At 42.2% G+C, this 27,924-nt stretch overlaps 2 protein-coding genes and 1 long non-coding RNA gene across 6 annotated transcripts in view; 1 reads left to right on the top strand and 2 right to left on the bottom strand.

Annotated features, from left to right (window-relative positions):
* Positions 1-849: 849 nt before the first annotated feature.
* Positions 850-9,692, bottom strand: LOC112575643. Its single transcript, XM_025257619.1, has 10 exons — positions 9,344-9,692; positions 8,477-8,569; positions 8,044-8,189; positions 7,810-7,914; positions 7,240-7,392; positions 4,785-4,992; positions 3,322-3,414; positions 2,859-2,974; positions 2,264-2,368; positions 850-2,101 (listed from the first exon to the last, which is right to left on the bottom strand). Exons 1-10 carry the CDS (start codon positions 9,486-9,488, stop codon positions 1,946-1,948), a joined length of 1,320 nt encoding a protein of 439 aa, XP_025113404.1. The 5' UTR covers positions 9,489-9,692; the 3' UTR covers positions 850-1,945.
* Positions 9,693-15,836: 6,144 nt separating this feature from the next.
* Positions 15,837-17,231, top strand: LOC112575986. The gene is made up of 4 exons (XR_003101718.1): positions 15,837-16,261; positions 16,638-16,697; positions 16,818-16,881; positions 16,987-17,231. It is a non-coding gene; the product is annotated as an uncharacterized LOC112575986 (long non-coding RNA).
* A 2,499-nt stretch (positions 17,232-19,730) lies between these two features.
* Positions 19,731-27,924, bottom strand: part of LOC112575968 (fibrinogen gamma chain-like) — a 30,732-nt gene continuing 22,538 nt past the window's right edge. For all 4 annotated transcript variants that reach the window (XM_025258152.1, XM_025258155.1, XM_025258154.1 and 1 more), the window contains 2 exons: positions 25,521-25,685; positions 19,731-20,297 (listed from right to left, as the gene is read on the bottom strand). In XM_025258152.1, the coding sequence (XP_025113937.1) occupies positions 20,086-20,297; positions 25,521-25,685 (377 nt within the window). In that variant the 3' untranslated portion in view covers positions 19,731-20,085. The remainder of the gene's footprint in view (positions 20,298-25,520; positions 25,686-27,924) is intronic.

The raw sequence follows: 27,924 nt of genomic DNA, 5'->3' as shown, positions 1-27,924 counted from the left end.
GAACCTGGTCTACGAACATGACCGATTCCAGTTTTGTTTTTACAGGTCGAGTGGCGGGCACATCTTTCATCTAACGAGATTCCTCCAGTGAACACATGGCCTCAGCTCTTCCTCCGTCTGAGGTTTTGAAAATATAAATGTCTTCATGTACAATGATGTCTGTGTTTCTGACCTCGTTCTGTACATGGTGTTTGTAGGTAATACCAGCTGCACGAGTTGGTTATTGAGATATGTCACAGAGTTAAGGATTTTGTCTGTCTTTATTTTAACACGGTGGAAAGACTTTAGTAGTATAAACCTATAACTTTATAAAATAACATCATAACTATGATATAACAGCGATGTGAGGAGACCTGCTCCCAGTAATTAATGTCTGCCTGCAAAGGTCACATGATTTGAAGTACGACCGACATGTCGAGCATGGGAGATTGCACGTGTGTGCTTGCTAGAGATTTTGTAAAATATAACATTTTACTTCCATGGCATCATGACACTGAATGACAGAGAAGCGAACTGCAGTCAATACAATCATAGGTGAGCTGAACAAATTACATAGTATGCTTACTTCATTTACCACAATTCCTTGAGTAAACATGCGGGACATAAACATATGCATTTATAATTTCTGGAATAAATATGGAAGATGAAAAGTTTAATGCACTTCAGTGAAAACATAAGGAAGCCTCTTAGGTAAGGTTTTCTATACAAACATTCCTTGAGACAGCCAGAGATATCTTTGTTGTTGTGGGGATCTGGAAAGTCGTAACACGTACACATTTACTTGCATACTCTCAACCGTTAACATTCCGTTGCTTTCCAGCTTTGGCTAAACACAGAACAGCCGACCAGTGGAGTCTGTTGGCGTTTGTTTATTTCCTGTCAACACGTGTAAGCATGTGGCGATAATTGCAGTTTACTTAGCATTAGGGGGAGTGTGACAAAACACCATGTAGCTGGTGAAGAGGGGGCTGATGGGAGGTTGCAGAGAAAACAGCGGTAACAGCAAAAAAAATATATATATATAAATAAATAAAATAAAAACAGAAATAAAAATAGAAAAATCCATGGTTTAAGAGTCTGGCCGATTTTTGTTTTATGGTGAGTTAACACCCACTCCTGTGCTTACTATCGTCACGTGATCAGTCAATATATAGATTCCTATGTTATGATAAGATTGCGTACTAACATTACTGGATATTACCAGACTGTAATATATGCGGAATTACTGGTCAGTGAAGTTTCTTTGTGCATGATGCAATGTAACATCAAGAGGAGTTGATTAGTGGGGAGGCAATAGTCATGTGACATCACGTGACCGGCTAATCAACGTCGCGTGTGTGACGTGACATCAAGTCGGTGGTGACGAGATGCCATTAGGCGGTCACGTGGTGGCATGTTGACGGTGGCCTAGTGAGATACAATGGTGACGTGGCACTATGGGATCAGTTTCTCAAGCAAGCATTCACAGTGTCCCTTCCATTGCACGCCTAACATCAGACATGTTGCCCAGCCTTTATTATGCATGTTAGCTCACATATCACAATCATTGTTTACACTAGCAGAGGTAGGTTTACAGTTTTTAGTAGTAGTTTACTGAGTTTAACACCACGTGGACCTGCGCAACAGGCAGTGACGTGAGCAGCTGCTCAGCATTAGCAACAGGATCTGAGCAGTCACCAGATGGACAGTTGCAGGTTTCTCGGAATCCTTATCATGGAGACATACAATATTGATGAGAAATCCCAGAGTAAGGAACAGGTGAAAGGTTTAACGAAAGATATCGTGAGCAGACTCACACTTACTCGCTCAGTGACACGTCACCGAGGTGACATGACTACAAATGGCGCAGGCTGCTCACAAGATGGTGGTTCAATGACAAAGTTTGTTTATTAGCGTATTCAACATTTATTTGTTTCTTCGGCTTGGGAAAGGAAGTAAACAATGTTCATTTCTTGCTGTCGATGTAAGTTTTGATGTTCTCGTCGCTGGCCACTTTATCCACCAGAGCCTTGATTTCTGGAAAGTCGGTAGATGCATCGAAGTTGAAGGTTTTTTGGAGCTGTGTGACCATGTCGTACACGATCAGGTCAGCCAGAGACAGCTGGAACATGGACACGGAATATGAAACATTTTCTTGCATATTACCTAAATATCAACGCTCGTGTGTATTTACTTACTCTCTCTCTCTCTCTCACACACACAAGCACACACACACACGCCTGCAAACTATAAACATTATCCTCTTGACCAAACACTAACTCACCTTGTCTCCTACAAAGTACCCAGTTCCATTCTCCTGCAAAAGCTTCTGAAAAAAGCGCAAAAACTTGGGGGCATCGTCCTTCTCCATAGTTGCCTTTATCTCCTCCTAGTACATAAACAAGAAAAACATAAATAATAAAATGTCGTGAACGTTAGTTCAAAGGCTTGGACACTGTATATCTCTTCTATGTCAGAGGGAGTTGGATGGTCTGACAGACCGACATAACTGCAAGCAAATCTGCTTCTCCTTCATCTTTACTGAAGCGTTAGTTTAAATGTATGTACGAGTGAAGAAAGGCACAACACCGAAATAGGAAAAAAAATATTGGAAGAAACAATTTGATAAATAAGATGATGCATGATAAGTGCCTGAAAAGAACAGCGTGAGATACAAAAGTATTGTAATAAAAAAAGTAGACACTTTAGTACAGGAGATGTGTAACGAGAACTGCTCATATTTTATTTCTCCCTCTACAACTCTACACAGACACACTATGCTGTTGTCATGGAGACCAGGTAAAGACCTCCCTGTCCTCACATGAGCCGAAAGGGACAGATCAGTCGTTGAATGAATGTGAGCTCTGGATGCTAAATACCTTCTTGGCAGGGTCCTGCTCCAGAAAGATTTTGACCAAAACGGTGAAGAAATCCTGCACCAGCCCCACCACCTCGTCGATGCGGAATGCCTCCAGGTTGTTGGCGCCGTAAAGTCCTGAAGACAAGCAAGAAGAAAGAACTACTGAAAGTCTGCGACAGGCTGGGCACAAAGACGATGTTGATTTTGACACAATTATAAGGTGCAATTGTTTTATTTTAAACACAATTTTATTCTCATATGATCGGAAATCAAACTAATTTTACCTTTAATTTAACTCCAATTAATTCTTTTTCTTTGAAATTATATTTCTTCATAAAACTTCTCCCTCCCTCTTTGAAAAGAAACATTCGGGATTTCATTTTTTTAATTCATTGATAAAACACCCTGACATCAAAACAAGCAGCCTTGATGATACGCAGGAGGTAGGCAAGTTTCAGAGTTTTATTGACCCCAGTACTTACCGTTCTCTCGGGCAAAGAACTTGGCGATTGCGATGCTCTGTCCATACTTCTTTCCATTGTACTCTACAAACGGCGCCTGGCCGAATGGTGCCACTGGAAAAAAATGTTATCGATGTAAAATAGCATCTTAATTCTAAATAATTGGTTATTCAAATAAACATTTATCCCCATTTCCACTAATAATCGTCCTGTAGATCATGCCGAAAAAAAAAAAGTCAGAAATCGAAAGCACAATTGTTTGTGGTCGAGATCATGTTTGACTGAGGGGAAGTAATTTTTTTACCTCCTGTCCTCAAAGATTTCCTCTCTAAAAATGTTATTTTAGGTTACATTTCTCTTTGTGTCTTCTGTGTTTGTCTTTTATTACTTGTCTGCACAGTTGCTTCTCCTTCTGTCTTTCGTGCTCTGTCCTTGCTTCCTACTTGTCTCTGAGAGCTTGCTCTTTGGTGAGCGTGATGATGGCAATACAAATCATGCATTATGATGATGATGATGATGATGATGATGATGATGATGATGATGATGATGATGATGATTTTTTTCCATGTTTTAGCCTCTGGATTATCTAGAAGGCTCGATGTCTCAGTAGTGAGTAATTTTAAAATGGTGTATTTGTAGTCGTGGTATGGTGAGTGTAGACAGGACAGCAGTTCATTCTTTCTTCAGACACTGATGGATCGTATCATGTGTCACAGTCTTCTTATCTATATATCACGACAGATAAAGAAACACTGGTAGATATCTAACTACTAACATAGCGATAACGATAAGAAAACATTCAACTTGTATCAGCCTGTGTCGGCGCTCCGTGTACTGTTGTGTGTGTGCGTGTCGTGTGTGTGTGTGTGAGAGAGAGTGAGAAAGAATGTGCTAACACAGTAAACTAGATAAGACTTGTAAGTTATACATCTGGTATTTGCTCAGAAGTCGTTATAGCCACGACGCAGATGAATCAATCGTCGCCATGGAAACCCTGCAGAATGGGATTCTGTAGCACTGGAAGCTGGGACAGGATGGCAAGAACATTCGTGTCTTTTGTCCACACAAGAAAATCTTTACATGCTCTTTTACATCTCTGAAATATATATCAGCTTTAGGAGTACAGGTAGCAGATGCTAAGACCCGCTAAACCCAATCCTTTAGTGGAGAACAACACTGTCATTTCTTTGGAATGACAAATCTTTATTTACTAGGGTAACTGAATGAGCAAAAGTTATACTTTTTTAACATCTAGCCCTCGATGTAAGTAGAAGAATCTGAAAAATTACATTATAAAAAATCGAAGGCATTAAAATCACAAAAGAGAAAATTTATGTACGAATATGCAGTCAGCAGACTCCATCACGTGATACACTCATCACAGGAAAGGTGTGAAAACGCGCAAAGGTACATGTTTCAATCAATGAATATCAGTCCATAACCTTTAAATATATTTATTAGCTATAGTCATCAACATTTCTCACCTGGCTTGTACTTGGCGGGCCAGTCATCCCCCTGGAACCTGACGTCATCAAACTCGACTTTCGCCGCCGTCAGCACCAGGCGGATCAGCTCCGCGCGACCCGCAGAGTCGAAGTAGAAGAGCTTGACGTTCGCCATCTTTGCTTTCTGCGCTGCAACCGTTGATGCTCCGGACGCACTGCTGGCGGGACACGAGTGATCTTTAGTCTCTCAACCCTCACCTTTATGTGCCTCGGGGAACGTTCGAGAAACTTGCTGAGTGAGGCGCACAGCGCGCGATGAACCACTCACCAGAGAAGCGTGCGTGTGTCCTCTAGTCATGGTTGGTAACCAGATGGCTGTCTTTATCGGGGTATGTGAATGGGATTGCTTAGTCATTCGATCGACCTTACAATACCCGTCTATTTACCTTTCAGGTCAGGTTTATCTGTATTCATGACAGGGTAGCAAAGGTCGCATGGGTATGTTTTCACAACTTCCACATGTTTGAATGGGTTGTGTGGACAGACACTCTCACAAACTGTGGTGGCTGCAGTTTATACAGCTGAAGTCAGTATATCATTCAGCAACTGAATTTGCTCAGTTTTTCCCTACTTGACTCTAGTTATTTACCGTCAGTAATTTTCCCTTTAACTAAAAATTCGGAAATTATTTGTGGTTGTTGTGGTGGGCAGTTGAAAGTTTGAAACAGGAGCAATGTCCACATTCTGACACGGTTAGAACATCGTTTGACACCTGTCGTGTATTAAAATATCACAATCATCATGACAATGAATCAATGATATTTGGCACAGTAACTTATAACCATAATTAAAACCTGTTTGCGTGCAAGTGATAAACTGACGAGGTGTCCGCCGCCATGTCATCTACCGTTATACCTTCTGACGCTAGGAATCAATGGTCGCTATGGAAACCTTGAAGACTGGCATCTTACAATATTAGAAAAGTGTCTCAAAATGATTATTTAACCAAACCCTCTTTTAAAAAAATGTAACCATTTCATGAATTGAGCACAGAATCCCAATGTTGTATGATCCAGTCGTGATATTTGGTTGGGAAGGTGGGGGACCGCTGTCAGGTCATTTCATCAGGATAAACGGGGTACATAGCCCCTGAATGTCTTACCTGGATCCTATTCAATGAAGTAAAGTTTTAAAGGATGTCAAGGAAATAATGCGATATTAAACGAATGTATGATGAATGAACTATGATATCTTTATGTACCTATATTCAGAAGTATTCCCCAGTGGCTTGTATTTGCTCCCCCAGTCCTGTAATCAGGACTGTGGTTCGGGAACCTCACAGACAGTCCGGCCAGCGGAGTCGAAATTGAATATCTTGATACTCGTCATCTTTATTGAAGTCGAGTGTTGGCGAGCTTTTCTGCTTGTAATTCTAACTTGTTCCTGCAGCCGACATCAGTACCCAGAGCGCGCCACTTACGAAGCAAAACTGGTCTCACGAACCGCTTTTTTATTTTATTTCAATGGTCAAAGGTTGGAGAAAACTGCTCCATCATTAGGACCCAGCCTCCAAAAGCATGTTGAGTGCTTGTGTTCTGTAAAGGTACACACGCACTCCCTGTCTGGGATTCCGTGACCTTTAGCGGTTGTCGTGACCGACATTATCATGTCTCTTATCAACTCTCACCTCCAGGCGATGCATATCAATGATGTGTATGCTTTGCGAGGGGGTTGAGACACTTTGAACATGTTTGTCGAGGGATGAACTGCGTGTGTGTTCATCCTTCTTCATTCTTGTAATCTTGCAAACAGTTTACCTGCGTCTGTATAGTTCACCTGCAGAATGTACCTGATAGTTTTAGTCCATGTGACCTATAACTGCTATCCTGGATTCAGATCAGGGTTCAGGAAGATTGTGTGTGTGTCACACCTGTCTTCTGGGCAGGTGTGTCTCCGTGACGTGGCATGATATTTGGTGGCTTGATCTACCACTCCACTGCTCTGCTATTTTCTTTCTACTTCTCATTTCCACCCTCGGTCGTATGATTCATTTAAAAATTACATTTCAATGTCACAATATATATATATCTTGATTTGATTTAACTCGACGAAAATACTCTTTAAGAGAGGAAACTGCCCAGTCGATCACAGAAATGCAGAATGTGTGACTCATTAAATAAAATCGTGGGACTAAAACTTTCGGGGCTTGTTTCAGGAACTTTGATAAACCAAGCGGACATCTGTTAGAGCAACTGCGAAAGGACAAATAATGAAAAGACAATCACAAAAAGTCAAGAAAATTTCGACTTAAAACTTGTGGCAGGAAGCAAGAAAAAGTTGAGAATCATCCTGTAGCCTCTTCAATGTCACAATATTTTAAAATTTCTATTCCCGAGCTCTCATTCCCAAGCATCGAGGTCTTAAAATCAAACATTTTGTTCAGTTTTGTTTATTGCTGTATGCTGAACAAACCAAAGACAACAGAGATTGCTCATTTCTTGCTGTCGATGTATTTCTTGATGTTGTCTTTGCTTGTCACCTTCTCCACCAGAGCCTTGATGTCTGGAAAGTGGGCGAGGCCATCGTAGTTGAAGGTGTTGCGGAGCTGTGTGGCCATGTCGTACACCATCAGGTCAGCCAGAGACAGCTGGAACATGGACACGACATTGACATCGCATCTTCCAGCATATTACTCATACACACACGCAGGTAAGCACATACAAACACACGCACACACCCATACACGTGCGCCTTCCACCTCCACACACACACACACGGGCTCACTGAATAATACGAAACACAATTGCACACGTTCACACGAACGCACACACAGACGATGTAAAGGACCCTCAAAAGCCCGCACAAAAAGGCACACGCATGCACGCACGCATCCACACACGCAATCAGCAACAATGACAATTTGTAAGGTCCTCTTGACCCTTATCATGCAGATGTTGTCCCCTGTCGCCTGAAAACTAGTCACTCACCTTGCTACCTACAGGGGCAACCCCTCCCTTTCCCTCAAGTCCTGCTTCTAACGTATCGGCTACAAAGTGTGACTCACCTGATTACCTACGAAGTACCCAGTTCCGTTCTCCTGCAGAAGTTTCTCGAAGAAACCGAAAAACTTTGGACCGTCGCCTTCTACCATTGCTGTCCTGAGTTCCTCCTGGTAAAGAAACAAGTTTTTCACCAAGAGTAAAGCCTAGCAACGAGATTCTCGCAAGAGCTAAACGATACGATAACAGTTGTTATATACTGTAGATATATATAAAAGCGCGCTGTGGATATCAAATACCTTCTTCACGGGATCTTTTTCCACATAGATTTTGGCAGTAACAGTAAAAAGGTCCTGCACCAGCCCCACCACTTCATCGATGCGAAAAGCCTCCAGGTTGTTGGCGCCATAGAAACCTGGAGATTTGCACAAGAACTGGTGTTGGTCTGCGAGAGGTTGAACCCAAGGCAAACAGTCATACAGCGCTGTCCCTTAGTCTCGACATTTTATTTCTCATTTGGTCTGATAGCACTAGGACATTTAACTTGTTTGTTTTGTGATGGAATCTTTAAATCTTTTTCTTCGACATACTTAAGGAGAAGCAAATAGTTCTCATCTCTATTTACTCAGCCATCGATGCACACCACAGGTGTAAAGTAGGGTGCCTCACAAACTCTCTGACACGACTGGGAGAGGCACGAGCGCAGAAGCTTCATCTACCCCGGGTACTTACCATTCTCTCGGGCAAAGAACTTGGCTATTGCTGTGCTCTGTCCATATCTTTTTCCATTGTACTCTACGAATGGCGCCTGGCCGAATGGTGCCACTGGAAAAAAGTAGCCGGATGTTTAGAGCATCCTGTCTAGTTAATGTTTTGTGTGAGTGTTGTGTGAGTGTTGTTCACCAGAGAATTATCTTTTCACCAATTTCCTTTTGCAACTCACTGGTGGTGGTAGTGGTGGTTGAAGTTTGAAGCGGGAACAGTACATTCCAACCGCTTTAGATATCATTTGATATTCTCGTGTTTCACAAATAATAACAATAGTACACTACTTCCCCACACGAAGGCGATCTGATGTTCTTCACAGGAGACGAGAGGCAGTGGGGAGAGGTCGTGTGATGTAGTCGTCACACCCGAGTACAAACAAGCACAACATGTATAAACAAACATGAACTGGTTAAAAAAACACGAAGGAATGCAGAGTGGAGGTCAAAGTGTGGGCTATTTCTTACTCACTAGTTCACAATATTCTTATTTACACATCATCACAATATTATATTTGCCACACTTGCAAATCACCAAATTAAAAAAAACAACTTTGCCTGTAATACCGCTGCATCAAGGTGCTCAATGCTCGGTCAACTTATAGACTTGATGTAAGTTATACTTCTGTCATGTGATCACAACTATTGCTGTACCTATGTCTTATACGGACTGACATGGATCTTAGAGTATAAGAAACTGAGACAGGATACCCCTAACATTCACATGTCAATGAAAATTTTAAAATCTCAAGGAAATAAAGGTAGAATATGTTAAATGAATGTACGACGACTACACAAACTATATTTAATATCTATGATCAGAATTATTTCTCACGTGGCTTGTATTTGGTCGCCCAGTCATCTGACACTAGATACGGGAACCTGATGTCGTCAAACTCGATTCCCGCGGCCGCCAGCACGAGGCGGATGATCTCGGCACGACCTGCAGCATCAAAGTAGTAAACCTTGACTGTCGCCATCCTTCCTTCACTGGAGGGTTGCACGAGTGTGTTTGCTTGTCTGTGTACCCAGCTGATGGCCGACACCCGGACCCAGGCACCCAGACACGCCACTCACGAAGCCAAAGTGGTCTAATGGAGCGCTTTTATTTTTCTCGGTCGCGGAAGGTTGGAGAAAATTGAAACTGTTGTACAGTCGGCCTAGGAATATTGCGTGCTTGTGAACTGTAGAGTCACGTGACTCTCTCGTAGCCTCCTGGCCTAGTTAGCCAAGTCCGGGGGCACGGGATGTGACCTGAGGTCATTGACTGTTTCTATTGTTGCTGTGAATGTATGTGGATGTAAAGTGCGCGCGCGTATGTGAGAGAGAAATTATTTCAAAATATACTTGTATTCATCTCTGTATATATTGATAGTATGAGCACATCTGTAACTGCCATATTGTTGTGTTGTAAGAGGAGAATTTTAAAATATTTTTATCTCTGTAGCTATACAATTCTTTTTATAAATGTCGAAGGCATTCTATAGCTAGACAATTTAACTGTATACGTAAAATGAATTGGATAGTATCTTTACAGTATGATATAAATGAAATAAATTGGTTTTAGCGAAATTTTCTCTTTCTATTGTAACAGAAGGAATTGTATACCTACAGAAAAAAGTAATAAAAAAAATTTCTTTGTTATTCCCCATACAGAGATGATAGTTACACACCGGTCTCTGTCAGCTCTCCACCATGTGTGTCAGTACAGTGTGGGATGGAAGACAACAGGTTTACACGAGTTCCACGTGTTTGTGTAGACATTGTATATACGTACTTGTATATCTGACAGGTGTTTGCGGTGACAGGTGTTTGCATACGTTGGTATCATCCAGCTGCCGATAGAATGTGTCTGTTTTGTCCACCTGTCGTTTACCTTTTCCTGGGTTCAGATCTCCTCTCGGGGATACTGTGGAGCCTGTCTCCCAGGCCGGTGGCTGTCCGTGAGGTCGCACGATACCTGCTGGCGGGACCTGTGACTCCATTGCTCTCTCACTCTCTGGTTCCCTCCCCTCCCCAAGTCTCCGTCAAGTTGCTTTATTTATCATTTGGAATATACATTTTAAATGGTGTATATATAATGAGTTATTTATTTACCCAGGGGAACTTATGAACTTATAGACGTGTCATGGTCTAATTTAGGAACCTCGATGTTTGTGTCTAGTAATCGCATATCATCGTGATACAGTCCCCGCCCTTTGTCCTATTGGGCGTGTCATTAACTTTGACACTATAATCCCTGTTCGTCACGTGATGCTAATGGTGACAGTCTGTCCCTATCTGACACTTACCTGACAATGTTCATGGCACTGAGTTCAAAGGGAATGTCACGATTCTGTGGCAGAGAACGCAGCTACAAATAAAACACAGTTTAAACACAAACATAAGTGAAGATTTGGAGGACGAGGTCGATCACGTGGTCACGTGGTGTGAGGGCGGCACCAGACTGACTGCAGCCTCAGCCAGCATCGCACGTCGTCACCACAGCAGGAAGGACACGACGACACGCGGCGACTCGTAAAGCCAGCATCACACGGCGCGACATCGTCTACAGTGAGATTCATGTCACACAGACACCAGTCGTATGATCAGTGTGACAAGTGTGGAATGTGTCACTGTATTTTAGGGTGCCGCTAGTATATACTAGTTTATACAAAAATGCGTCACTGCATTTGATGGTGTCGCCAGTACAAGAGGTGGTTGTTATTTAAACAATGGATCAGAGTGTTGTAAAAAAGTCGCAGCAATGTAGATCGAGTTTCCTAGTGTGACAGCATCAGAACTTTGTCAAGCGGAGTTAGTTGATTTAAACACGTGAACAAGGCATTGATGATAAACCTTGTGAGACTTGATGTTACTGATGTATGATGAAAGTGAGTTTGTGTACACAATAAACACAACCTGGCCGAGTGCTGAGCCTTGGGGGACACCAGAGGGAAGTGGAGCAGGACGAGATGTTTGACCATCAACGAACACAGGTGTGACAAAGTGTGAACTGTTGTCAGATGTGCGTTTGTAGTCTACATTTGAAGGATGTAATTGTCAGTAGGTGGAAAGGGAGAGAGTTCCATTGTTTGGCTGCACAATAACTAACATCCTGTGGCCATGTGTTGTTGTTGTGGTGACAGGAGTCAGGAGACGATCATCAGACGAGGAGAGGTGTTGACAACGAAGTGTAGACAAGGAAGGAGTGGGGTGGCTTTTTACTTTTAAAATGATTTGCTCCGGCTCATTAATTCATTTTATTGTTTAGTTACAGATGATCATAACTGAAATAATTTTCTTCTTATTTAGAGTTTGTCTTTGAACTGTCGCCATGGTAGAACATGTACAACTTGTAAAACTAACAATGACAACAGATTTGACAGTGACTTTGATATCAAGAATGGAATTTCTAGTTGACATTAGGTAAATGGCTTTGTGATGTTTTAACTGCTATCAGGATAACTTCTGTCTTCAGTCTATCATGGTTTTGGACTTGTATGGTTACGGCAGGGCATAGGAAGTGTTAATATATTAATACATACACTGTAACAACACACAGAAGTAGCTACTGTCTCCTAGTAACAACTAGCATGTTGCCACACATAGGGTCACCAACGTGAACTCTTATCAACACTTTTCTCCTTACCCATGTGCTTCACACTATAGCAAGTTTACTATCACTTGATTTGAAATTTTCTAACTGCAGTTCCACTTCCTTTAGGCATTATACAAAGAAACCAATGTTCTCTTTGTATCCATCTTGTTATTTCTGTTATCTTAAGCTGATGAATAGATTATTATATAACTGCAAAGAGTTTCACTAGGACGGACTCACAAACAGTGGCAAGACAAATGAGTTAACGCGACATTTACTGATCTCGTCAGAGAGGTGAGCTGGATGGCACGATACGAGCTGAAAGTCTGTTCAAAGCCGGACACATTGATAAGGGCAAATTATTTGTAGGCTATAGCCATTCTCTCTCTCTGAATGCTGTAAGGACCAAGCTCATTGCAGACATGACCATCCGTGTGTTTCCTGACCTGAGACAGAGCGTGAGCGGCACTCACTGACTTCTACAGACCTGGTGGGTCCTTCTCAGAGGAGACCGACTGTAAACAATGTCTGGACATCTGGTCCACAACAGGTGAGACAAGGAGGGTGTGATGACTTACCAGTCGAGCTGTGATGGGATGACACCAGAGGGCAAAGTTAGAGAGGTCGCAACCAAAGCGAGGTTAAAGTTCAGACTAGTGTGACAAACAAGCAGCACTATTTATTACACCACACTACTCATTTGAGAGAGATAGAGTTTGAGTGAGAGAGAGAGAGACTGTGTGAGTGTGAGTGTGTACACGTGTGAGAAAAGATCGGAGTATTTACGCTGATTAAAGCGTGTTTTATAATTTAGCTAAATGAATCATCATCATCGTCGTCATCATCATCATCATCGTGCAATCATAATCATCATCGTGCACACATCATCATCATCATCATCATCATCATCCGTTTCTTCTTTTTTAAAAAGTCTGCTGTTTTATACAGGTTCGTATAAATATTTGATATCACGTCTTGTGCCCTATCATCTTAGTAGTGTATATATGTATATATATATACTTAGTAGTGTATATGTGTATATACATCAGTGTATATATATATATACTTAGTAGTGTATATATGTGTATATACATCAGTGTATATATATATACTTAGTAGTGTGTATATCAGTCTCGGGATCTCTTTCTCTATCACAGGGAAAGCGCCATAAAGGAGATACAAAAGAATGTTCTAAACGCGGTGGTAAGGTCAAAGTTTACCGACAAGTCCTGACTGATGACCAACTTGCTTTAATTAAACATATAGGTGGGTTAATTTATTCTTTGTGAAGCAATAGGTTCTCGTATACGAATAAATAAATCTGTTAATGGTTGGACTGAAGGTAGGCATGACGCATAGAGAAAATAGCAAGAGTGAAAGAGAATGGTGATAATAATTATATCCCTGATGTATTGTGCAAGATTGTGAAGCTCTTTAATAATAGAAAAAACCATTACCATTAGCAGGTTATGATATGGGCATCTGTCTAATAGATAATTAACAAGTTAATTACTGACTTGTACCTTCATGCAGTCAGAAGGATGGCACATAACATCATTTCGGACCTGAAACACCCTCTCCACACCAGCTTCCAGCTGTTGCCCTCAGGCAGGCGCTATAAGGTACCACGCATAAGGAAAGCTGCCTACCAGAGGTCCTTCGTGCCAGCAGCCATCACCATCCTAAATAAAGGCACAAGGACTCAGGAGGAATCAAACAGAGACTGAAGAAGAGAGAGTGCTGACATCTATTGTCAGCCATCACCTCGTGTGTCATTCTTGTCAATGACATTTTCTGGACGCAGCCGCGGTAAAGTTGAAGAAAAATGAACAAATAGCAAAATAAACAACTGATCAATGCGTACGTGTCATCTACGGTGTCACCGATCACCGCAACTAAATAATATATCCATGGTATTCATATTGCCATGGCATAGCGTCGCACGAACTGTTTCATCCTACACTTTGTGCGAGTTTGTTGCCTGTCTCGCGGTAAGTCGCTGCGATCTGCGCGGTTCGGACACGATAGGGACTGTCATTTCTGGTACTGTCATCTGACACCACAGACACTGTTACTTCTGGCACCACAGGCATTGTCACAAGAGTTCTGTGGTGATGGTTTGGAAGAGTAGCATACCACCCTGGCGTTTCCTCTTCACTGTCGTCATCCTGAAGGTATGGCGCCTCCCGCAGTTGAATGTCCTTTATCTTGGAGTATACCAAATGATCGTCTAGGTACACAAGAAGGACTGAAATTAAACAGTTCGGCATGGTGGTCTGCATTAACCTCTGGAAAGTGGCTGGTGTGGACGTCAGACCCATTGGCATCCTGGAACGGGCGTGTTGCCAGCGGCCCTAGCCAGTCCTTTTGTTGACAATGTCTTCTCAAGATGAGCTTCATGCACGGCTGCCTGTACTGCTTGCGGCACATCTGCGGTAGAGTCCATTATCTGATCAAGGACGTTCTTCCCTAGTAGAAGCGACACGCGTCTCCTGCGCTCACTTGTGACCACATCGACCAGGTCCTTGACCACCAGGATAGGAACGTCCTCAGACGCTGGCCGTAAACAAGTCCACCGCCGCCACTCCTGAGTTTGTTTTAGCTGTAAGTCCTGTATGTGCCCTCGTGCCCACTCGTCAGTGACCGTCGTTACCTCACTGCCGGTGTCGAGCAACGCCATCGCTCAACTGCCATAAATGACAACCTCCGCCGTCGGACACTTTCCAGTCAGGCCAGCTACACTTTATTTCCCTGTCATCCTGTTACGGACGACGGGGGCAGTCACTTTCCCTGACCGGTCGGGCTGCAGTCCTCCGAGATGGTGTCAATCGCCGCCACTTCGACGCTCTGCGCCGCCTTCTACCTCGCCTGCTTAAATTCTGGAGCTTCGCGGCGTATTCGTCGACCACCTCATCACGTTGCTGTGGCACTGATGTCGACATCTTTCCGTTCGCCGTACGCCTCCACTAGGACACCCAAGATCTTTCTCGGCGTATCTCTTGCGTCATGCGGAAGCATCAACACTCGACGTCTGGCAGGTCCCTCCAGCGAGCTCAAGATGTCACCACGAGCCGCATTCTGACACATCGGGTTTATGGCGAGAGCTAACTCGACCTCTGTTTCAATCTCGTCGACACTCGTTGGTCCACCGGCAAACTACTGAAAGCGGACTAACTAGTATGCTCGTAGAGCCTCTGCCCACCCAACGGATAGCATCATGGTCCTCTCTATGTACTAATCTTCTGTCGTGGGCTTCTGCCCGTGATGAACAAATGTTTCTTTTTGTTCAGCAGTGCTTTTAGGCCCTTGGTCACCCAAGGTTTGTTGTTAGGATAAACATACACTGCTTTGATGGACTGGTGCAATCAACACTATTTTACTCCTCACTTTTACTTCTAACTGTGTGTTAAATGTCTGTATGGGTATGTGAGCAAAGACAAATTTCTGCCCTGGGTCTCCTGGGCAGACAATAAAGTCTGTTTTGATTTTGATTTTGATTTGATTTTAAGAAGGAAATGCAGGCTAGGTATTGATAAAGTTCTCAATGTAGAGCAGCAATCGTTGCTTAATGGTTTTCTTGTTTATAGTGTGCACCTGTCGCCCTCAAGAGATGCTAGAAAAGTCAGGCGCTTATGTAAAGTATGAGTATATATAGGCATTGGAAGGGTTTTCTGCTCAAAGCATATTATTTTTGTTAGCATGAGATATTTTCTATCTGCTCAAAAGCCACTGTATTGGGCGGGCCCTTATTATATTATATACACCTAATAGAAAATGCACGATCAATAAAAACAAAAGAAATTGTAAACAAGTTATTTAGGTTGATATAGGCCAGTGTCCAATTAAAATGAAATGCAGTATTTTGATTAAAGAAATAACATTTAGAAAAGACATTTAATTTGTCAAAGTTTCTTATATAGTCTTTTCCTATTTATTTGCTAGGTTTTGATGATCAAAGATAATGTTTTCAACTTAACAGCTGTACCACATTATCAAGCTATTCAAGATGGAAAGAAGTCTGCAGCCATCATGCCCAATGAATGGCTAAACCCAGAGAGCACCAACAGATATTTCTGGCCTACCTCTAAAGCAGACTCCACCTGGCTAAACAACACAAAAAAGCAAGGTCCGAACTGGAACATTTTCACTACCAGAGGATCATTAAAAGCACATGTAAGTTATTTTCTCTGTGTGTGTGTGTTCATTGGATTACTCCTCTGTTAAACAATTTTAAAATTTCCTCTAATGCACTAATGATAAATTGAATATAGTACATCATAGAATGTTTGAAAGAAATTTAGTATTTGATATTTAGTTTTGGATACTTAAGAAATAAAATAATTAGTACTACTTTAGTTTGTGCTTAATTGTGATAGTTCTGTCTCTTGTCATATAAGTGTGCATAAGACCTTTCTGGTGATTTGATACCAACATTGCTTGTTTTAGGAGCCCTGGCTGTGAAATACTTTATGTATGCACAAGTAAAAGATGTAATCGCATTGTGTACACTTAAATACACTCGCATTGATATTTTTTTGCTTATTTTTAGGGGCCTCAATCACATTTTCTGAATTGACACCAGCAGCATCTTCAGCAGCTGCTACTGACAGTAAGGTTTTATCTGAACTTCCAGTGATTATATTTAGAGAACTAGGTGTGCTTTCTTGTTGTGGGTGTGCATTAAGAGACCTACATTATCAGCACTAGAGACTTTGTTTTGCTTTTACAGGCCACCGTCAGACGGTCTGTTCCTGCATCACCATCATCAGCACCAGCAACATCTGCTAGCGACTGTAAGATTCTACTTAAACTTCTAATTATTACATTCAGAGAATAAGAAACACTTATTTGTTTGTGAGTGACACACCTGCTGACTGTTGTGTCTTTACTGTCTGCAGCAACACGGCACGACACCCTGTCGAAGACTGTCCCTCCAGGCAACTTGGAGGGTGGCCGGCAACTCGGTGGCCAGAGGAAGAACTGACTAACGAACCTCTGAGTTTCTCTCTTCCCGTGTATCAAAGTCACGTGTTTGTAGAGGAAACCAGTAGAAGTGAGATAAACATAAAGACCAGTACAACAACTGCACACCTCATTAAACTTCAGCAAAGGACGGGCTTGGTTGTACAGGTTACAGAAATATTATTTTCTTGAAAACTGTATATTAGGACTAAAGTGTGTGTGACGAGTGAAGAAAAAGATATAAAGGAATCGCAAGATGGAAAAAGTGAGTAAGCAGAGAGAGAGAGAGAGACAGACAGAGAGACAGACAGACAGAGAGACAGACAGACAGACAGACAGACAGACAGACAGACAGACAGACAGACAGACAGACAGACAGACAGACAGACAGACAGTGTCACGAACTTCCCGCGGACATGCGCACTCTTTCAAATAAACAACAGGAGATGGCTTCAGTTTAGGACAAATACTTATTAAGCAAAGTGTCACGTGACATTTTAGAATACAACACAGCGAGGCAGTGCAGGCAACAGTCCCTCCAGAGTTTAGTAAATACAAAATAATGTAAAATACTAGCATACAAACACAACAATGGCAATATTAACAGCGCACAAGCCGAATTACAGCAGTTACTAAAGCTGCACAAGCAAATCTACATCAACCCCCGTAGAAGGAGGAGAACAACAAGTGCTAGAAACCTCCCTCTTACTGCAATATTGTAACAGAAAGTTTGTAGTGGAAGTTGTACACAGAGAATACACAGGTGTGTCACCAGGTGTGTGTCGCCATTTTACTAGCGCCTTGCTGTTAGAGCTCTTCAGTGTGGAACAAATATTAAAATAGTTTATTTGTTTGTACAATTAAGTAAGAGATGTGATGTATCAACCACCATTATCATTAGTTTAAAGGGGAGGTAACATTGAGTACATAGTGATGTTATTACATTTAGTCAAAGCGACAAATACCAACAATACTACTTATAATACTACTTATGATACTACTTATAATACTACTTATAATACTACTTATGATACTACTTATAATACTACTTATAATACTACTTATAATACTATTTATAATACTACTTATAATGCTACTTATTATTTAATTGCTTTTATGAAAATATCTGTTCATTCTTGGCAGTAGTTCTATTTGTTTACACGAAAAGTAAGCTTCGCTGATAGCTTTGTGAAAATGTCAGTTTTTGTTTGAATAAAGCAAACTACAGGACACGGTAAAGTTTCACAACATAACACAAAATAAACTTGAAGCCTTTTAAATAACAAACAATTAGAGAATGTAGCAATCTGAGTCATGGTCAGTCATCGTCAGTAAGCAAATAATGAACAGCAGTGTTGAATACAATCAGTATCCGTGTTTAGGTGTATAGCTAATATATAGTTCATGACACGTTTACTATAAACTATCAGGTGTATAGCTAATATATAGTTGATGACACGTTTATTGTAAACTATTAGGTGTATAGGTAATATCGTTTACTATAAACTATTAGGTGTATAGCTAATATATAGTTCATGACACGTTTACTATAAACTATTAGGTGTATAGGTAATATCGTTTACTATAAACTATTAGGTGTATAGCTAATATATAGTTCATGACACGTTCACTATAAACTATCAGGTGTATAGGTAATATATAGTTCATGACACGTTTACTATAAACTATTAGGTGTATAGGTAATATCGTTTACTATAAACTATCAGGTGTATAGCTAATATATAGTTGATGACACGTTTATTGTAAACTATTAGGTGTATAGGTAATATCGTTTACTATAAACTATTAGGTGTATAGCTAATATATAGTTCATGACACGTTTACTATAAACTATTAGGTGTATAGGTAATATCGTTTACTATAAACTATTAGGTGTATAGCTAATATATAGTTCATGACACGTTCACTATAAACTATCAGGTGTATAGCTAATATATAGTTCGTGACACGTTTACTATAAACTATTAGGTGTATAGCTACAGTTCCTGACACGTTTACTATAAACTATCAGGTGTATAGCTAATATATAGTTCGTGACACGTTTACTATAAACTATTAGGTGTATAGCTACAGTTCCTGACACGTTTACTATAAACTATCAGGTGTATAGCTAATATATAGTTCGTGACACGTTTACTATAAACTATCAGGTGTCTAGCTAATATATAGTTCATGACACATTTACTATAAACTATCAGGTGTATAGCTAATATATAGTTCATGACACGTTTACTGTAAACTATCAGGTGTATAGCTAATATATAGTTCATGACACGTTTACTATAAACTATCAGGTGTCTAGCTAATATATAGTTCATGACACGTTTACTGTAAACTATTAGGTGTATAGCTAATATATAGTTAATGACACGTTTACTATAAACTATCAGGTGTCTAGCTAATATATAGTTCATGACACGTTTACTATAAACTATCAGGTGTATAGCTAATATATAGTTCATGACACATTTACTATAAACTATCAGGTGTATAGCTAATATATAGTTCATGACACGTTTACTATGAACTATCAGGTGTATAGCTAATATATAGTTCATGACACGTTTACTATAAACTATCAGGTGTATAGCTAATATAGAGTTCATGACACGTTTACTATAAACTATCAGGTGTATAGCTAATATATAGTTCATGACACGTTTACTATGAACTATCAGGTGTATAGCTAATATATAGTTCATGACACGTTTACTATAACCTAGACACAATGAATGCAAAATTAATTAATTAAACTTAGATTTTACGTTTGTAAACATGTTAGTTTATCCAAGCAAACCCAAATGTGAAAGAAGTAATACAACACGTGTATATTAGAATCGCCAGGCAATATACTCAAAGTAAACAATTAAAGTACAGTAGTCTGTACTAGTGTCAGATGCTAGACTATTGAGAAAGATTAATATACACTGAGCTCACATCAACAGTGGAACCTGTAGTGAACAGTGAACAGTGGACTGGCGGTGTAAGCAGTGAGTACAGGAGACAAGGTGGTGTTAGTACCGTCGTGGCTTCATCTTCATCTCCGAGAACTTTAGCATGGGGATCTGATCCCAATGCATGTAAATGTCATAAGGGCTGTTGAGGTCACTCCTGCCGGCACAGTCAGGCGGGTGCCACCAGGCGCTCTTACTAGATGTAACACAGCCGTACGTGTTTCGGTCATAGGTTTGAAACGGGTATCCGGAACTAGCTGTCAACCCATCTCCTGTAAACACACAAACACACGCAATTGTATACTAGTAGACACACAAAGTCCTAAGCACAAATATAATTATTATCACTACAAAACATCTATACAAACTTTTGTTATTAAATTTTTTATTTCTGTGTTGTTTACCATAACAAAGCCAAACACCACGCAACACAAATACAAACAGAGGTTTTTTTTAAAATTTCTAATGATGCTTCGCCCAGCATTTCATCAAGAATATGAGTGAAGAGAACAGTTTTTAAACAGAAGATTGCCTCAGCTAAAATATGTAAAAATGAATGAGTATAACTAACTCTCCCCTGTGTGACCCCGGGGTATGCTTGCCTAGCAAGCATTGTAAGAATAGGGTCCCTGCCATCCAGCTAGGCATGTCGTAAGAGGCGACTAAGGTGGACACCTCACCTAGAGGTAAAATAGGTTGTGGTAGGGCTAACAACCCCACCATGTAAAAACGCCTGTTACCGAAACTAAGACCAGAGAACTCGTCACAGATGGCGGAGGTAATGAAGCACACCAGGAGACTGGACTAATGACGGACGACAGTCAAACCCGAAAGGGAGCTGGCGCCCCGACAGCGGATTTACTGAAGCCGAGGCAAAAGTTGAGGGTGGGGTGCTGGAACGTCCAGACCTTGTACCAGACTGGCAGGATGCTCCAACTAGTCAAGGAGTTTGACAACTACAACTTGGACATCCTGGGAGTCAGTGAGGTCAGATGGACCGGCACGGGAAAGAGGAGACTAGCGTCAGGACATACCATCTTGTTCTCAGGAAGATCAGACTCTCAGCACTCTGAAGGAGTAGCTCTACTCCTCAACAAGAAAACGGAAAAGGCACTGCTGGAATGGAAGCCTTATGGACCCAGGCTTTTGAGAGCAGGATTCCATTCCAAGTACACCAAGCTGACAGTGCTAGCCTGCTATGCACCAACAAATGACTCTGAGGCAGAAGACAAGGATGCTTTTTACGATCAGCTCCAGGCAGCCTCAGAAAGCGTTCCAGCCCACGACATGTTGCTCATCATCGGCGATCTCAATGCCAAGGTGGGAAGTGACAACACCTGCAGGGAGCATGTCATGGGCAAACATGGAATCGGAACCATCAATGACAACGGAGAGAGACTGGCAGACTTTTGTGAAGAAAACAACCTACTGATTGGAGGCACACTCTTCCCACACAAAGACATCCACAAGGCAACATGGACATCACCAGATGGGATCACAAAGAACCAGATAGACCATGTCATCATCAACCGAAGATGGAGGAGCTCACTTCAAGATGTCAGAGCCTACAGAGGAGCAGACGTTGCCAGTGACCACACTCTTGTGATAGCCACAGTTTCTCTGAAGCAGAGAGTGGACTCCGGCAAACTGAAAGATCAAGTCACCAAACGGGCCTTTGCTATGGTTGCTATGGAAGTAAAGAACAGGTTCCAGACACCAGGAGACCAACAAGAGATGACATTAGACGACTTCAATCGAGTCTCACAGGAAACAGGAGAGAAAATACTGGGCTGTTAATGGCATGACGGAGTCCCTGCAAAACTTGTTCAGGTCGTTGCAATGCTGTACAGTGTTTTCAAATCCCAGGTTGTGTGTGACACGGAGCTCACAGACCCCTTCAACTCAGTACAGGGGTGAAGCAGGGCTGCATTCTGTCGCCATTCCTCTTCATCCTGGCCATGGACTGGATCATGAAGACTTCCACCGACAGTGAGAGGAGAGGGATCAGATGGACCACGACAATGACAGCAACAACAGCGCTGGAAGACTTGGACTTTGCTGATGTCATAGCCCTGTTGTCTCATCGCCACCTATACATGCAGGTAAAAAACAAATGCCTTCTCAGAAACAGCTGGAAACCTTGGCTTGAAGGTCAGCACAAAGAAAACAAAAAGTATGAGAGTGAACGCCAGAGTCCAAGACAGCATCAAACTAAATGGAGAAGAGATTGAGGAAGTTGACAGTTTCTCCTATCTTGGGTCCAAAATGTCAAACACCGGGGATGCGGAGGTGGAGATTCGAGCCCGACTGGCGAAAGCCAGCCACACCTTCGCCTCACTCAGGAGCACATGGAAGGCAACAAACATCAGTCAGAAGATCAAGCTGAGAATCTTCAAGTCAAATGTGATCAGCACCCTCCTTTACGGATCAGAATCTTGGAAGATGACCAAATCCATCAGTAACAGACTTGATGTCTTCCAAAACAGATGCCTCAGGCGCATACTTAACATCTTTTGGCCAAACACCATCACCAACGAAGAACTCCACCGAAGAACTGAAACCGAGTCCATCACCACGCAGGTTCAACGAAGGCGTTGGCGATGGATTGGACATGTGCCAGCAGACAGCAGACCTCTCCACAGTCGCCCTACGATGGACTCCAGACGGCCGAAGAAAACGAGGCTGCCCACAGGAAACTTGGAGAAGAACAGTGGAAAGGGAGATGAAAGGAAAGGGCTGGACATGGGGTCACCTAGAGACATGGGGTCACCTAGAGACATGGGGTCACCTAGAGACATGGGGTCACCTAGAGCGGGTATCAGCTGATCGACATCGGTGGCGGACTCTGGTTGAGGCCTTATGTGCAACCTGATGCACGAAGAGGAATAGAGAGATAGATAATTAACTCTAAAATGACTGTAAAGTTTACAATAGGATATGAAAAGTTCATCTTAACCTTTAGAATGAAAGTAAACAAGAGAGAAAGTATAGAGAGGAAAGTATAGAAGTAGACATGTTGATCTTAAAGTCACGGAGAATGTACTAAGGTCATTGCCTTCCCAGCATTACCCTTGTGTAATATATACTGCGAGCATCGTTCCTTCCTGTTCCTAGTTCACTGTGCTTGTCTTAGTGTGAACAGCTGTCTGTAGGAATCAGCAAGAGAACAGCAAAGTCTGGTGTCTGTTCTGTTTACCGACAACAACAACAAGATCCAAAGAGTGAGGCTCGCCATGGGCCCTGACGATTGTCTTCAGATTATTAGCTTATCTGTTTCTTTTCGTGTTTCATTTTTATTGCTTATATTTCTGGACCTGATAGTTATTGCCACATGTGACAAATGTACAAAGACATCAACAAAATAATGGATTTCAGACCAGAGTGTCCACACTAATCTCTTGTTTAGAGTATTCTTTATAATCTGCACACTAATCTCTTACTTAGTGTAAGCTACATATAGTGCACACACAAATCTCTTACTTAGTGTAAGCTAAATAGAGTTTACACACTAATCTCTTACTTAGTGTAGGCTACATAGAGTGCACACACTAATCTCTTACTAAGTGTACACTAAAGGAGAGCGACATACACAGCCTTTAAAGGTGTTGTTGATGTGACCTGTGTTGTGTCTAAAAGGTTGAACCACAGAAGATGTCAGTAGACACGATATAAGGACACGTGCTGTCTGCAGCATGACTTTGCTGAATGATGTGATACTAAAGACAAATAATGTGTTTATTGTTTATTGCTATTGCGTAAACAACTTGTAACAACATGCCAAACATTTCTTGGAGGTACTTGTACGTGTTGTGTTGTTATCTCATGTTAGAGTTTACTAAATCACATGATAAGCCACGATAAGCCATGATAAGCCATGGGGGTCTTAGGTTGTCGCTCCCACACCCGACGTGTGACATCACGTGACAACACGAGCCCTCCGTCACCTAATGTGAGGAATGGAGCGACAGACATCAGAATTTCTAATTCCACCACCACTCAAGTCAAAGGTGAAAGGTCACACTGCCCTGTAGGTCAAAGTGTGAGAAAATTCCTTCCATATGTTAGAACGGGACTGGTGTGGCATTGTGGGATTGGCACAGGTCAACGGTCATGACTTGGGGAGACAACAAACGGCAGGGGACATCATCTCTGCTACAGTGGAGAGGATGCCAGAGACAGAGATACATCGTGGTCATCCTCGTGATAAAGATATTGTTGTAGCTGTCGTTACCCAACTACTATGTCACTCGCCATTCTCAGTCCTGTAGTCGCTCAAAACAAATTTCAGGACACAAAAATAAGTTTTCTAAAATGTAAAAGCCACACAAATGAAGTTGACAGTAGTGATAGAACATTCGCCACCTGCCATGACGAAACGAGTCTCAAGTCACACAGAGCAGTCGGGTACTCCGGGTGGTTCCGGTCAACTGAGTGCAGCCTGACTTCTTGAAAGTTTGGCCACTTGTCCTAGTATTCCGGTATGTCAACCATGCAGTTCTCTTCATTTTGTTCTCATTTCACTGCTTACACTAGTAGATAATGTTTGAGTTTTGTGTTGTTTCTGTGAGTGTGCATGCTGAGTAGATTGCAGTAACAGTTTTTGTAACATTTCTGTTTAGTTTGCTAACAGGTCAAGGTTCTAATAGCACACACATATTCATGTCTATGTATTTTTATTACCTGAAATGATGTAGCTTGCCGTATGTTATCATCATGCAGAATGTAGCACAGTGTCAACAATTAAAGTATCCGATGCTAGGGAAACACATGGGTTTGCTGAAAATCTTTGAACCCGCTTTCCTCTATAAGGCGACCATCGTACTTCCACATTTGTAATACATAAACTCAACTTTAGGACGAGAAGAATAACTTTGTATCAAATAAACAGGCTAAACCCTGAACATTTGGAAAATATCCAATTTGTAAAATCTCAAATTTCCGACTTGACTCATTTCGTCGTGGAGGCTCACATTTCACAATAATTATTAATAATTTGCATGCAGTCAAAGCCTGACAGACTCAAAACGGATCAAAAACAACACAATGAGTACAGCTCACTAAACACGATTGTACATAATGAAATTACTCTTTAAACAAGTCTGGTCACGACTTCACAATACAGCCCTGAAGAAAACGGTCAGAAGCTCCTAACAACACACACAAACACACAAACACACAAACACACAAACACACACACACACACACAAACACACACACAAATACACACACACACACACAAACACACACACAAACACAAACAAATCCCAGACAAGAGAGAAACCCACAGAAATCTCTGTTTCCCTGATCATCTCACCTGTATTTTCAAGTTACATCAAAGGAAACGCACGCGATAGGAGGCGCTGTCAGCCTCGTACACATGCACGCAAAGCTACTCACAAATGTAGTCATCTACTTATTTCTTAACCAGCCAGACAGGCAGCCTGCCAGCTAACCTGAGTCTCACTCTTTCTTACTGTTCAGTGGTCAGTACGTACCTGCGGTACCACCCGAGTAGCCGGACACGCGAAGTTTGTAGTCATCCTCAGGACCGTACACACGGAAATAGCTGTACTCCGCCCAGCGTTGTGCCCCTGTATAATCCACCATGTCCACTCTCAAGCGCAGACCACGCAATGACAGTCTGTAAATCGTGTCTAGGCCTGAGACAAGACAAGGCAATGACCTCATGTCAACAGACAAGTCCAGCAGTGAAATATTTGTGTTGATCTTGCTCAAGTTCTCATGAACCACAGACATGTCGCTGGTCATTACCTGTCCTATGATGTCATAAACATGTTGACATTATTGCTAGACTTCAGATGATAAAAAGGTAAATCACAAACTTACTGAGGTTTTAGCGCTGTTGTTATTACTACCAATAATAAAGTGTATTCTCCATGTAAGTACGAGGTCCATGCGCTGTATACAAACAATAACAAATGGACAGTCAACCTTACAGAAACATCAGGATAAACATCAGAAAGCATAGACGAACATAAACTGTACAACAGATAACACCAGGACTGGAACAAGAATTAATTAGTGGGTAGAGCTGTACTCCTGATTACAAAATACATTTCTGAAAGAGAAAGGTTTTAAGTAAGTATTTGAAGGCTTCAGATGTCGGCACAAGGCGAGGAGAGGGAGGACATGTCAAGTACTGTGACCTGAGTAGGAAACTGAGAGTTTGACGGTCTAGTGTAGGACACAGAGAAGACAGCAACACAGACTAGGTGGTAATGTGTCAGTACACAGATACACACACAGACTAGCGTGGTAAGGTATCAACACACACACAGACTAGGTGGTAAGGTGTCAGTACACACACAGAGACTAGGTGGTGAGGTGTCAGTACACAGACACACACACAGACTAGGTGGTAAGGTGTCAACACACAGACTAGGGTGGTAAGGTGTCAATACACACACAGACTAGGGTGGTAAGGTGTCAGTACACAGACACACAGACTAGGTGGTAAGGTGTCAACACAGACACAGACACACAGACTAGGTGGTAAGGTGTCAGAACACAGACACAGACACACAGACTAGGTGGTAAGGTGTCAGAACACAGACACAGACACACAGACTAGGGTGGTAAGGTCTCAGTACACACACACACACATAGACTAGGGTGGTAAGGTGTCAGTATACACACACACACACACACACACACACAGACTAGGGTGGTAAGGTGTCAGAACACACACACACACAGACTAGGGTGGTAAGGTGTCAGTACACACACACACACACAGACTAGGGTGGTAAGGTGTCAACACACACACACACACAGACTAGGGTGGTAAGGTGTCAGTACACACACACACACAGACTAGGGTGGGTAAGGTGTCAGTACACACACACACACAGACTAGGTGTAAGGTGTCAGTACACACACACACACACAGACTAGGGTGGTAAGGTGTCAGTACACACACACACAGACTAGGGTGGTAAGGTGTCAGTACACACACACACACACACAGACTAGGGTGGTAAGGTGTCAGTACACACACACACACACAGACTAGGGTGGTAAGGTGTCAGTACACACACACACACAGACTAGGGTGGTAAGGTGTCAACACACACACACACACACAGACTAGGGTGGTAAGGTGTCAACACACACACACACACACAGACTAGGGTGGTAAGGTGTCAACACACACACACACACACAGACTAGGGTGGTAAGGTGTCAATACACACACACACACACAGACTAGGGTGTAAGGTGTCAACACACACACACACACACACAGACTAGGGTGGTAAGGTGTCACACACACACACACACAGACTAGGGTGGTAAGGTGTCAACACACACACACACACACAAGACTAGGGTGGTAAGGTGTCAACACACACACACACACACACAGACTAGGGTGGTAAGGTGTCAACACACACACACACACACACACACACACACACTAGGGTGGTAAGGTGTCAACACACACACACACACACACAGACTAGGGTGGTAAGGTGTCAACACACACACACACACACAGACTAGGGTGGTAAGGTGTCAACACACACACACACACACAGACTAGGGTGGTAAGGTGTCAACACACACACACACACAGACTAGGGTGGTAAGGTGTCAACACACACACACACACAGACTAGGGTGGTAAGGTGTCAACACACACACACACACACACACACACACACACACACACACTAGGGTGTAAGGTGTCACACACACACACACACACACACACAGACTAGGGTGTAAGGTGTCAACACACACACACACACAGACTAGGGTGGTAAGGTGTCAACACACACACACACACACACACACACAGACTAGGGTGGTGTCAACACACACACACACACACACACACACACACAGACTAGGGTGTAAGGTGTCAACACACACACA

Source organism: Pomacea canaliculata, linkage group LG11, assembly GCF_003073045.1.
Source record: "Pomacea canaliculata isolate SZHN2017 linkage group LG11, ASM307304v1, whole genome shotgun sequence".
Lineage (NCBI taxonomy): Eukaryota > Metazoa > Mollusca > Gastropoda > Architaenioglossa > Ampullariidae > Pomacea > Pomacea canaliculata.
Note: the sequence above shows the minus strand (reverse complement) of the source record. Positions and strands in the feature narration are given on the sequence as shown.